This window comes from Scyliorhinus canicula, chromosome 9 (assembly GCF_902713615.1).
Source record: "Scyliorhinus canicula chromosome 9, sScyCan1.1, whole genome shotgun sequence".
Taxonomy (NCBI): domain Eukaryota; kingdom Metazoa; phylum Chordata; class Chondrichthyes; order Carcharhiniformes; family Scyliorhinidae; genus Scyliorhinus; species Scyliorhinus canicula.
In genome coordinates, this window is record NC_052154.1 from 90,062,961 (window position 1) to 90,075,101 (window position 12,141).

The window sequence follows — 12,141 nt, forward strand, 5'->3', positions numbered from 1 at the left end:
GACATAGGTAGGAAAAGGGGTAGGGATGTATGGCAGGAATTCAGGGAGCCAAGGTGGAAACTTAGATCCAGGACAAACAGTTATTATCTATGGGTTGTTACCCATGCCACATGCTAGCGAATTGAGGAATAGGGAGAGAGAGCAGTTGAACACGTGGCTGCAGGGATGGTGCAGGAGGGAGGGTTTCAGATTCCTGGACAATTGGGGCTCATTCTGGGGTAGTTGGGACCTCTACAAACAGGATGGTCTACACCTGGACCAGAGGGGTACTAATATCCTGGGGGGGGAGGTTTGCTAATGCTCTTCGGGAGGGTTTAAACTAGTTCAGCAGGGGATTGTGAACCTGAATTGTAGCTCCAGTACACAAAACGCTGAGAGTAGTGAGGTCATGAGTAAGGTTTCAAAGTTGCAGGAGTGTACCGGCAGGAAGGAAGGTGGTTTAAATGCGTCTACTTCAATGCCAGGAGCATCCGGAATAAGGTGGGTGAGCTTGCTGCATGGGTTAGTACCTGGGACTTCGATGTTGTGGCCATTTCGGAGACATGGATAGAGCAGGGCGAGGAATGGTTGTTGCAGGTGCCGGGGTTTAGATATTTCAGTAAGCTCAGGGAAGGTGGTAAGAGAGGGGGAGGGGTGGCATTGTTAGTCAAGGACAGTATTACGGTGGCTGAGAGGACATTTGATGAGGACTCGAATACTGAGGTAGTATGGGCTGACATAAGAAACAGGAAAGGAGATGTCACCCTGTTAGGGCATTTCTATAGGCCTCCGAAAAGTTCCAGAGATGTAGAGGAAAGGATGGCAAAGATGATTCTGGATAGGAGCGAAAGTAACACGGTAGTTGTTATAGGGGACTTTAACTTTCCAAATATTGACTGGAAACACTATAGTTTGAGTACTTTAGATGGGTCCGTTTTTGTCCAATGTGTGCTGGAGGGTTTCCTGATACAGTATGTAGATAGGCCAACGAGAGGCGAGGCCGTATTGGATTTGGTACTGAGTAATGAACCAGGACAGGTGTTAGATTTGGAGGTAGGTGAGCACTTTGGTGATAGTGACCACAATTCGATTACGTTTACTTTAGCGATGGAAAGGGATAGGTATACACCGCAGGGCAAGAGTTATAGCTGGAGGAAAGGCAATTATGATGCGATGAGGCAAGACTTAGGATGCATCGGCTGGAGAGGAAAACTGCAGGGGAAGGGCACAATGGAAATGTGGAGCATAAGAACATAAGAACATAAGAACTAGGAGCAGGAGTAGGCCATCTGGCCCCTCGAGCCTGCTCCGCCATTCAATTAGATCATGGCTGATCTTTTGTGGACTCAGCTCCACTTTCCGGCCCGAACACCATAACCCTTAATCCCTTTATTCTTCAAAAAACTATCTATCTTTACCTTAAAAACATGTAATGAAGGAGCCTCAACTGCTTCACTGGGCAAGGAATTCCATAGATTCACAACCCTTTGGGTGAAGAAGTTCCTCCTAAACTCAGTCCTAAATCTACTTCCCCTTATTTTGAGGCTATGCCCCCTAGTTCTGCTGTCACCCGCCAGTGGAAACAACCTGCCCGCATCTATCCTATCTATTCCCTTCATAATTTTAAATGTTTCTATAAGATCCCTCCTCATGTTCAAGGAACAGCTACTGCGTGTCCTTGATAAGTGTGTACCTGTTAGGCAGGGAGGAAGTGGTCGAGCGAGGGAACCATGGGTTACTAAAGCAGTTGAAACACTTGTCAAGAGGAAGAAGGAGGCTTATGTAAAGATGAGACGTGATGGTTCAGTTAGGGCGCTTGAGAGTTACAAGTTAGCTAGGAAGGCTCGAAAGACAGAGCTAAGAAGAGCCTGGCGAGGACATGAGAAGTCTTTGGCAGGTAGGATCAAGGATAACCCTAAAGCTTTCCATAGATATGTCAGGAATAAAAGAATGACTCGGGTAAGAGTAGGGCCAGTCAAGGACAGTAGTGGGAAGTTGTGCGTGGCGTCCGAGGAGATAGGAGAGGTGCTAAATGAGTATTTTTCATCTGTATTCACACAGGAAAAGATAAAGTTGTCGAGGAGAATACCGAGATACAGGCTACTAGACTAGAAGGGCTTGAGGTTCATAAGGAGGAGGTGTTAGCGATTTTGGAAAGTGTGAAAATAGATAAATCCCCTGGGCCAGATGGGATTTATCCTAGGATTCTCTGGGAAGCTAGGGAGGAGATTGCTGAGCCTTTGGCTTTGATCTTTAAGTCATCATTGTCTACAGGAATAATGCCAGAAGACTGGAGGATAGCAAATGTTGTCCCCTTGTTCAAGAAGGGGAGTGGAGATAACCCAGGTAAATATAGACCAGTGAGCCTTACTTCTGTTGTGGGAAAAGTCTTGGAAAGGTTTATAAGAGATAGGATGTATAATCATCTGGAAAGGAATAATTTGATTAGAGATAGTCAACATTGTTTTTGTGAAGGTTAGGTCGTGCCTCACAAACCTCATTGAGTTCTTCGAGAAGGTGACCAAACAGGTGGATGAGGGTAAAGCAGTTGATGTGGTGTATATGGATTTCAGTAAAGCATTTGATAAGGTTCCCCACGGTAGGCTATTGCAGAAAATACGGAGGCATGGGATTCAGGGTGATTTAGCAGTTTGGATCAGAAATTGGCTAGCTGATAGAAGACAAAGGGTGGTGGTTGATGGGAAATGTTCTGACTGGTGTCCAGTTACTAGTGGTGTACCACAGGGATCTGTTTTGGGGCCGCTGCTGCCCTGATTAGATAGGGTGGACATTTTTATAAATGACCTGGAGGAGGGCGTAGAAGGATGGGTGAGTAAATTTGCAGATGACACTACAATCGGTGGAGTTGTGGACAGGGCAGAAGGATGTTACAAGTTACAGAGGGACATAGATAAGCTGCAGAGCTGGGCTGACAGGGGGAAAATGGAGTTTAATGCAGAAAAGTGTGAGGTGATTCATTTTGGAAGGAATAACAGGAAGACAGAGTACTGGGCTAATGGTAAGATTCTTGGTAGTGTGGACGAGCAGAGAGATCTCGGTGTCCATGTCCATAGATCCCTGAAAGTTGCCACCCAGGTTGAGAGGGTTGTTCAGAAGGCGTACGGTGTGTTAGCTTTTATTGGTAGAGGGATTGAGTTTCGGAGGCCTGAGGTCATGTTGCAGTTGTACAAAACTCTGGTGCGGCCGCATTTGGAGTATTGCGTGCAGTTCTGGTCGCCGCATTATAGGAAGGATGTGGAAGCATTGGAAAGGGTACAGAGGAGATTTACAAGGATCTTGCCTGGCATGGAGGGAAGATCTTATCAGGAAAGGCTGAAGGACTTGAGGCTGTTTTCGTTAGAGAGAAGATGGTTAAGAGGTGACTTAATTGACGCATACACAATGATCAGAGGATTAGATAGGGTGGACAGTGAGAGCCGTTTTCCTCGGATGGTGATGTCCAGCACAAGGGGACATAGCTTTAAATTGAGGGGAGATAGATATAGGACAGATTTCAGAGGTAGGTTCTTTACTCAGAGAGTAGTAAGCGCGTGGAATGCCCTGCCTGCAACAGTAGTGGACTCGCCAACGCTAAACGCATTCAAGTGGTCATTGGATAGGCATATGGACGATAAGGGAATAGTGTACAGGGACTTTAGAGGGGTTTTGACAGGACGGCGCAACATCGAGGGCCGAAGGACCTGTACTGCGCTGTAATGTTCTATGTTCTAATTTGCTCGCGTACTTCAAATATGTAACAAGCAGTGGATAATGGGGATCCTGTAGATGTAATATATCTGGACTTCTGAACGGCATTTGACAAGGTGTCACACAGAAGGTTGATTCACAAGGTGAGGTCTCATGGGATTAGGGGTAATGTATTAGTTTGGATAGAAGGCTGGCTGACGCACAGGAGACAGAGTTGGGATAAATGAGACTTTTTCTGGACGGCAAGATGTAGCTAGTGGGGTGCAAAATTGTTTGGTTCTTGGGCCACTTGTATTTACAATCTATATGAACGACTTTGATATAATGATTGAAGGTTCTATAGCCAAATTTGCAGATGACACAAAAATAAGTGGGACAGTAAGTTGCAATGAGGAAATGAGAACCTTAAAAATGGATATAGATAGGTTAAAAGAGTGGGCCAAAACGTGGCAGATGGAGCTTAACGTGGATAATTGTGAGATCATGCATTATGGTCGAAACAAAATGGAAAAGCAATTTATTATCTAAATGGGGAGAGACTTCCGGGTGCTCCAATGCAGAGGGATCTGCGGGTCCTCGTGCATGAGTCACAGAAAATGAGCTTGCAGGTGCAGCAGAAAATAAGGAAAGCAAAATGGAATTTGCATTTGTAGCAAAAGGACTTGAGTATAAAGGTAAGGAAATGTTATTGCAACTGTAGGATCTCTTATTCTTCTTCCAAAAATAAGGGCCGGGGATCTCCCTTCTGGGGACTAAGTCCACACGCCGGCGGGAAAACCGGCGGCAACCATTCCAGCGTCAACAGCCCCCGAAAGTAAGGAATTCTGCGAACTTTCGGGGGCTGCGTGCATGGGGTTGGCGCTGCTCTAGCCGGCGGCATCACGTGTTCTCTTCTCCACGCTGAGAAGAATTTAGCAGAGCCCTACAGGGGCCTGGCGCGGAGGAAAGAAGTCCAGCCATGGAAAAAGCCCGCCCGCAGATCGGTAGGCCCCAATTGTGGGCTCGGCCACCGTGGGGGCCCCCCCGGGTCGGATCCCCCCCCCTCCGTTTGGAATGGTGTCCAATCATTTAAAGGTGATTAGTTAATTCAACATTAATCACTTACTCAAGATTAATTATTATTTCCCGGACACAGCATAGTTTCCCATGTATGCTCTCATGATCTCAGCATTTGCGTCATGATACGTCTCTCGTCTTACTATGTTACTAGATTGTTGAAATTTTGCTGAATATGCCTTCATATTGTTTCTTTAGGTCGGGCTTATACAGTACATCCTTCAAAACATTGTTAATATCTGCAGACATGACCTTAAAGGTTCAATAGTTCACTCATTTTTTAAAAGTTGATTATACTTTTGCAGATTCAGTATTTCTACGAATCATTTTATTATCCAATATATGTTCAGTTGATTTCTTAAAGGACCCCAAACAGTTCGTAAATCCAACACAACAATACAAGGCATTGGTAAGACTGCACCAGGAGTATTGTGCACGGTTTTGGTCCCTTTATTTGTGGAAAGATGTAGTGGCATTGGAGGCAATTCAGAGGAAATTCACGAGATTAATTCCAGAGATTAGGGGCTGGATTCTTCAGTCCCGTCCGCCACAAGAACGCCACGGGCGAGGCGGCAAGAAATCCATTGACCTCGGGCGAGATTCTCCGGTCGCTGGGCGGACGCAGCTGGAGACTCTCCCTGAGGGGTTTGTCGTTTGGGGAGAGACTGAACAGTTTAGGCCTATACTCTCTAGAGTTTAGAAGAATGAGGGAGATCAAATCGAGGTATGCAAGATGCTAAAAGGTATGGATGGAGTACGTGTGGAACAGATGCTTCCTTTTTTGTGGGGCATTCTGAAATGAGGATCATAATCTTAGAATAAGAGGTAGCAAATTTAAAACATATTTGAGGAGAAACTACTTCTCCCAAAGGGGTGTGAATCTGTGGAAATCACTACCCCAGAGTGCGGTGGATGCAGGGACAGTAAGTAAATTTAATGGGGAGTTAGACAGATTTTTAATTGGTAATGGGTTGAAGCGTATGGAGAATGGGCAAGAGAGTGGAGTTGAGGCCATGATGGGATCAGCCATGATCACATTGAAGGTGTTTACGCTCAGGAGACTGAAATGCCTACACCCGCTCCTAGGTCATGTGTTCTAGGGAAGAAATGGTCGGCTGATTTTGCAGTCCAGCTCTTGGTCTGTCGCATTGTAGATGAGGAACATATCAGCCATGATAAAATGGTGGAGCAGACTCGATGGGCTGAATGGCATAATTCTGCTCTATATCTTATGCACTTATGAACTAAGTCTTTAAAAAGCTCATAATTCTTTGAAAATAAATAAAAATTAGCTGATAGCCACTTAAACGAACATTGCCCTCTTAAGAAAGTTGTGGACAAAATTCTCCGTTGGCTAACAGCGAAATCGGGAAATGCGATTGGGTGGAGAATAGGCTCTGACACTAAAATTGCGGCAGGTGCCAATTTGACACCAAATCGCAATTCTCCATCACCTCAACAGTGCCATCAATGTGGTCTGGAACACACATAAATAAATACCGTTTGCATTTCATTAGCAGGCCTGATGGTATTCTCTGGGGTCTTCCTGGTTCTCCGCCTCTGATCGGCCGAGTTCCCGATGGCGCGATTCACTTGTGCTTAAAAATCGTTAAACCGGCGTCGTGGCTGCTGAGGGAGAGGGAGGAGGTATTGCTGCAGACAGAAAGGCAGCCATGCAGCTGTGCATGCTGCTGACAGCTCACTGTGAACTTAGGGCCACGAGGCGTATGGATTCCCCCGGGCTACCCTCCCCTCCCGCCAGGTTTCCTCTGGCCCCAGCTGACGCATCAGCTATATGGGCGTGTTCCAGCACAACCAGTGCTATCTTGTTGGCTGGGATGACTGTGTGGGGGGAGTGTAATGTGTATATGCGGCTGCAGCTTGTCAGCCTCCCAAGTATCAATCACGGACCCGGTAAATCCCGCACTGTTTTTCATTGTAATCAATTATGTTCCACGTGGCACCGATGCTAGTCCCTTATCAGTCACTGAATCAGTCCAGGTTCGGAACCAGTTTGTTATTGTGAAAGTTCACGAATCCTGCCCCGGCGTCAACATTTAGATTCAGGAATGGAGAACCCAGCCATATAATTCTGTGAAACTAAACAAGCTCACATTCCCCTGAACAATTGTGTAAACAAATGCTGCTGTGTGGAATAGATTAGCACCTTTAGCACAGACCTATCTGTCAATCAATATTGTGAAATGCAGAATAGCACTGTATCCAGTGGATAATCCATTCTGCTGTATCTTTATAATAATCTTTATTCGTGTCACAAGTGGGCTAATATTAACACTGCAATGAAGTTACTGTGAAAAGCCCCTAGTCCACTCACGCGCCTGTTAGGATACACAGAGGGAGAATTCAGAATGTCCAAGCTACCTAACAGCACGTCTGTCAGTACTTGGGGGAGGAAACCGGAGTGCCTGGAGGAAATCCACGCAGATACAGGGAGAATGTGCAGATTTTGCACAGACAGTGACCCAAGCCACGAGGCTTTGACAATTTTTATTATGCTATTCTTTCACTTGAGATCTTTCCAGTTGTCAGAAGTAGCAACCATGTAACCATAGTTAAAAGACCAACTATGTTTTCCAATCACAGTACTGTCATCACTCACTTTAGGAAATATAGATATAACTTAGGCTACTACATTTGGTGATGAACTGTAAAAGGGGAAACACTATTTTTATTTACTCTTCAGACACTTCCCACCTCAAACCATTACTCACATCTGTACATGTCTCCACTGATCTGGTATGGTTTAGAAAGACGTCCCAAACACATGCACCTCACTGAAGATTGCAGAAAATCACAACACTACTGCCAACTTCTAAACAGCTGAATGTGGGCTTTCATGACCCCTTCCCACCTCTCCCTGCCACCCACCACTATTCCCACACTGTTGAAAATTGCAGAGCTGGAGATCAGGACAGACCATCTGACTCCATGTTCCTGTTGCCATTTCTTTCTCCCACTTAACTTTCAGGACTGCAAATTCCAGCCCTATACATTTTATCTTTAGGAAACTCAATGTGGTATTCAAAATTTCAGATGAACTTGGCTTTATTTTGTGCTTTACATGAGCAGTTTAGTTTGCTAATTGTCTATCTCCAAATTTATTGGATTAATTAAGACTTTAGAGTCTCAAAGCAATCCTGGGCAATACTCGTAGCTGAATACTTATATGATGATGATATGAATGTAGCTATCTGCTGTTTTACTGGAAGTGGTAATAAATTCATAAGTTGATAACAAGTTCATACCCTGTTATTTATCATTTATATGTCTCAATCTAGTTTTAATGTTGCTTTGCAGATTTCAGATGTTTTGATTTTTCTGATATTAATAAATTGTCTCTTATCTAACTAATTTCAGACTCTAGAAAACCCTAAATGGCATTTGGAACCCAGTGAAATTGTGATCCCGCCTCTTGAACACATAGATTTAAATGTTGTGGCACATCTTGATGACACAATCTGGTCTGAAGACAAGGTGCACTTGGAGGTAGAGGACAGCTATACAAGGAGTATTCACGTGCAAGCTACTGGCATTGGAACTACCATTGTGCCTAACAAGCCTTTTGGTCCAGTTCTCAACCTTGGAGCAATATTCAGGCAAGTAGTCATATCAAGAACTGTCAGTGTGCATTTTCCTCTGCCAAGACTGAGTATGGAATTGATTGGGAGGGTGTGTCATGATACCCACTGCCCTCGGAAGCCATTATTGATCTGCCCAAGGGCTCATTGGAGTAAAAGCTCCCCAGTTAGATGCCGGAGGCCCACTCAACTGGGGCTCGTTAAACCAAGCATAAAAGGTGCCCTGAACAGGAACCAGCATGTTGTTGTCCCAATGGGGACGGTGATTATAGACAGTTACTGTGGTGGGCAGATTTATTTTAAGAAGCTAGCGGTAGGATGGTTAAAGGAGGGAAAAGACAGGAAGGAAAATGGGTATACTCATCTGAACTAACTCTTTGAGCAAACCTTTGGTTACCTATCCTAATGTTTTTGTCTACTAAAGTAAAATAATATGAATGCTGGAAATCTGAATTGTTTTTTCAAAAGTTCTTACTGATGCTCAGTTTTGGTTTCATCAGTATCATCCAGCTCTAGGTAGAATCCATTATGACCTTGGTCCAAATATGAACTTAAGAGCTGCTCAGAGCTAATGAGAGAATCACTGCCTTTACATCAAGGCAGCATTTAACTGAGTCTGGATCAAGGATCCCTTGTAAAACTCCAGTCACTGGGGATCAGTGAGAATACTCCACCGGATGGAGTCATGCCTGGCATAAAGGAAGGTCAATCATCTCAGTCCTGGGACATGCAGAAGTTCCTCAGTGAGCTGACCTAGACACAACCACTTCCAGCTATTTCAATAATGACCTTCCTCCCATCATAAGGATGTTTGTGGGATGTTTGCAAATCATTGCAGAGTGTTCAGTATCATTCGCGATACCTCACATTATGAAGCAGTCTATCTTCACATACAGAAAGATGTAGACAGCTTTCAGTTGATTTTTAACTAGTAATATGCATGGTTTGCAAGTACCAGTCAATGATCATCTCCCCTTGATTTTTAATGGCATTACATGATCGAAGCCCTCAAACATCAACATCGTGGAGGTTACCGTTGAGCAGAATCTAAACTGGACCAGCCATATAAATACCGTGGATATATGAGCAGTTCAGAGTATTCTGTGCAGTATGACTCATAGAGGGCAGCACGCTGGCGCAGTGGGTTAGCCCTGCTGCCTCACGGCGCCGAGGCCCCAGGTTCGTTTTTTTTAAGGAGCTGGTTTAGCACACTGGGCTAAATCGCTGACTTTTAAAGCAGACCAAGGCAGGCCAGCAGCACGGTTCAATTCCCATACCAGCCTCCCCGAATGTGGCGACTAGGGGCTTTTCACAGTAACTTCATTGAAGCGTACTCGTGACAATAAGCAATTTTCATTTTCATTTCATTTTTCACTTTCTTTATTCGCAAAGCATTCACAATGTATAAGGAACGAGTCTGGAGTGTAATGGAATTCGCCCACTTGCCAGAATGAGTGCAGCTCCAACTTAAAAGTCGACACAAAGGACAAAGCTTTCTTAGTGTAATGAACTCCAATTGGCTTTATTGGTTGGCCAATTGGAGTATGAGCTCCCTCAATGATAGCTCATTGTGGGGGCCCATATAATCACCTGTGTCGGCTTTGTGAGCCAGTCTTAAGTTGACTGGACTGCTAGCAGCACTGTTTGTAGCTGCTCCTGTAATATCGTTATTGTAAATAAATATTGGTGTGGTGACGGAACTCCTGCCTCCCGTGGATTACTACAGTGGCGACGAGGTAAACTACGAATTTTGCGGAGACTAGCTGCTGCACTCGGAGGGTAAGCCTTGCCATTTTAAAAATGCCGTTTTTTGGGCGATTAGAGGCATTCGACCCGGCTATTGAGGACTGGTCCCAGTATGTGGAGAGAATGTGTTACTTCTTCCGGGCAAATGATATACTGATGGACGAAAGGAGACGGCTTATCCTGCTGTCGGCGTGCGGACCCTCCGCTTTCGCCATTATACGTAGTCTGACTTATCCTGATGCGCCGGACACGAAAACTTTCCAAGAAGTAACGGAATTGGTGAAAGAGCACTACGACCCAAAACCATCCCTCATTTTGCGTAGGTACAGATTCTACACAGCGAAGCGGGAAGACAGGGAGTCAGTCACAAATTTCTTGACCCGCCTGAAAAGGCTGGCGGAAAAATGTGAGTTCGGCCCGATGCTAAATGAAATGCTTCGGGACCGGTTAGTGTGTGGTATAAACGACCTCACAATACAGAAACGCCTGTTGGCGGAAACGGAGCTAGACTGCACGCAGGTGTTACAGCTCGCACTGTCCCTAGAAAAGGCAGCAAGTGGGGCGCAGGAACTACAGGGCACGCCAATGGAGGTAGATACCTGTGAGAGGGACTACCACAACGGGTCCTGCTACCAGATAGCCGCTCTCAGGAAAAACCTGAGGAATAGAGGGAAAAAGGAAAACCCCAGAACTGCCCCCAAGTCTGCCAGGACTAACTGGAGACAGAGGGAAGTACCGGCTGAGGCTCCCCCAACAGAGAAGGACCGTTTCTGGCACCAGACAGAGTGGGGTAACAACGACAGAAACCCTAGAAAGAGGTGGCAAAAGAGGAATAGCAGGTGGGGACGCAGGGAAGTACACAACCTAGATGCCCCATCCTCCTCCGAAGGGGAACAATTATATAATATTACAACGAAGAAAGCAGAACCCATTAGGATTACCCCACGGGTGAACGGGCGGCCGACAATAATGGAAATAGACACGGGTGCGGCCGTACCAGTAATGGGAGTGGCAGCATTTAGAAAAATCAAAGATGGACTCCAGCCACTAACCCTAACAAAAACATCGACAAAACTTAAAACCTACACGGGTTGAACCCCTGGAAGTTCTAGGCACGAATCATGTACCTGTGGAATATGAGAAACAATTGCTCAGATTACCGTTGACGATAGTAGAGGGCTCCGGACTGAGCTTAATTGGACGGAACTGGCTGAAAGACCTAAAATTAGATTGGATGAAAATTTTCAGAGTGGAAGCGGGCAGTTGAGTGGAGTACTCCAAAAATACCCGGAGGTCTTCCAGGAAGGTTTGGGGGCAACTTTGCACGTAGACCCAGAAGCCCTTCCGAAATTTTGTAAGGCCAGGCCGGTACCTTTTGCATTAAGAAAGAAAGTAGATGACGAAATAGAAAGGTTACGGCGCGACGGCATTATCAGACCAGTACAATTCTCGGAATGGGCATCGCCGGTGGTACCAATTTTGAAGCCAGACGGCTCGATACGTCTCTGTGGAGATTTCAAACAGACAGTAAACAAATACGCACTGCTGGACAAATACCCAATCCCGAAAATAGCCAAATTGGCAGGTGGGCTTTTATTCACAAAACTAGACATGAGCCACGCCTACCTGCAGTTAAAACTGGACTAGGGCTCCCAGATGTTCGCTACGATCAACACCCTGAAGGGCCTTTTTCGTTATACTAGGCTACCTTTTGGAGTGTCATCAGCCTGCGCTATATTCCAGCGTTCGATGGAAAATATTCTGCAGGGACTACCGCAGGTGGCGATTTATTTGGACGATGTCTTAATCACGGGTAGGACAAACAGGGAACACTTAAGGAACCTGGAGGAAGTGCTCAGGCGTTTCGCAAAGACAGGCGTACGGTTAAAAAGGGAAAAATGTGTTTTTCTGGCCCCACAAGTGATGTACCTGGGATATAAAGTAGACGAGTCAGGCTTACATCCATTAGAAGACAGAGTAAGGGCAATAAAAGAAGCCCCAGCTCCCACCACGGTCCAGGAGTTACGATCATTTCTAGGATTGGTAACCTATT

The 12,141-nt window shown here is 45.5% G+C and overlaps 1 protein-coding gene across 1 annotated transcript in view; it reads left to right on the forward strand.

The window, feature by feature from the left end:
- hydin (HYDIN axonemal central pair apparatus protein) overlaps positions 1–12,141 on the forward strand; it is a 1,231,368-nt gene that overhangs the window by 661,628 nt on the left and 557,599 nt on the right. Inside the window, exon 20 of the mRNA XM_038807144.1 lies at positions 8,122–8,360. Coding sequence (XP_038663072.1) covers positions 8,122–8,360 — 239 coding nt within the window. The remainder of the gene's footprint in view (positions 1–8,121; positions 8,361–12,141) is intronic.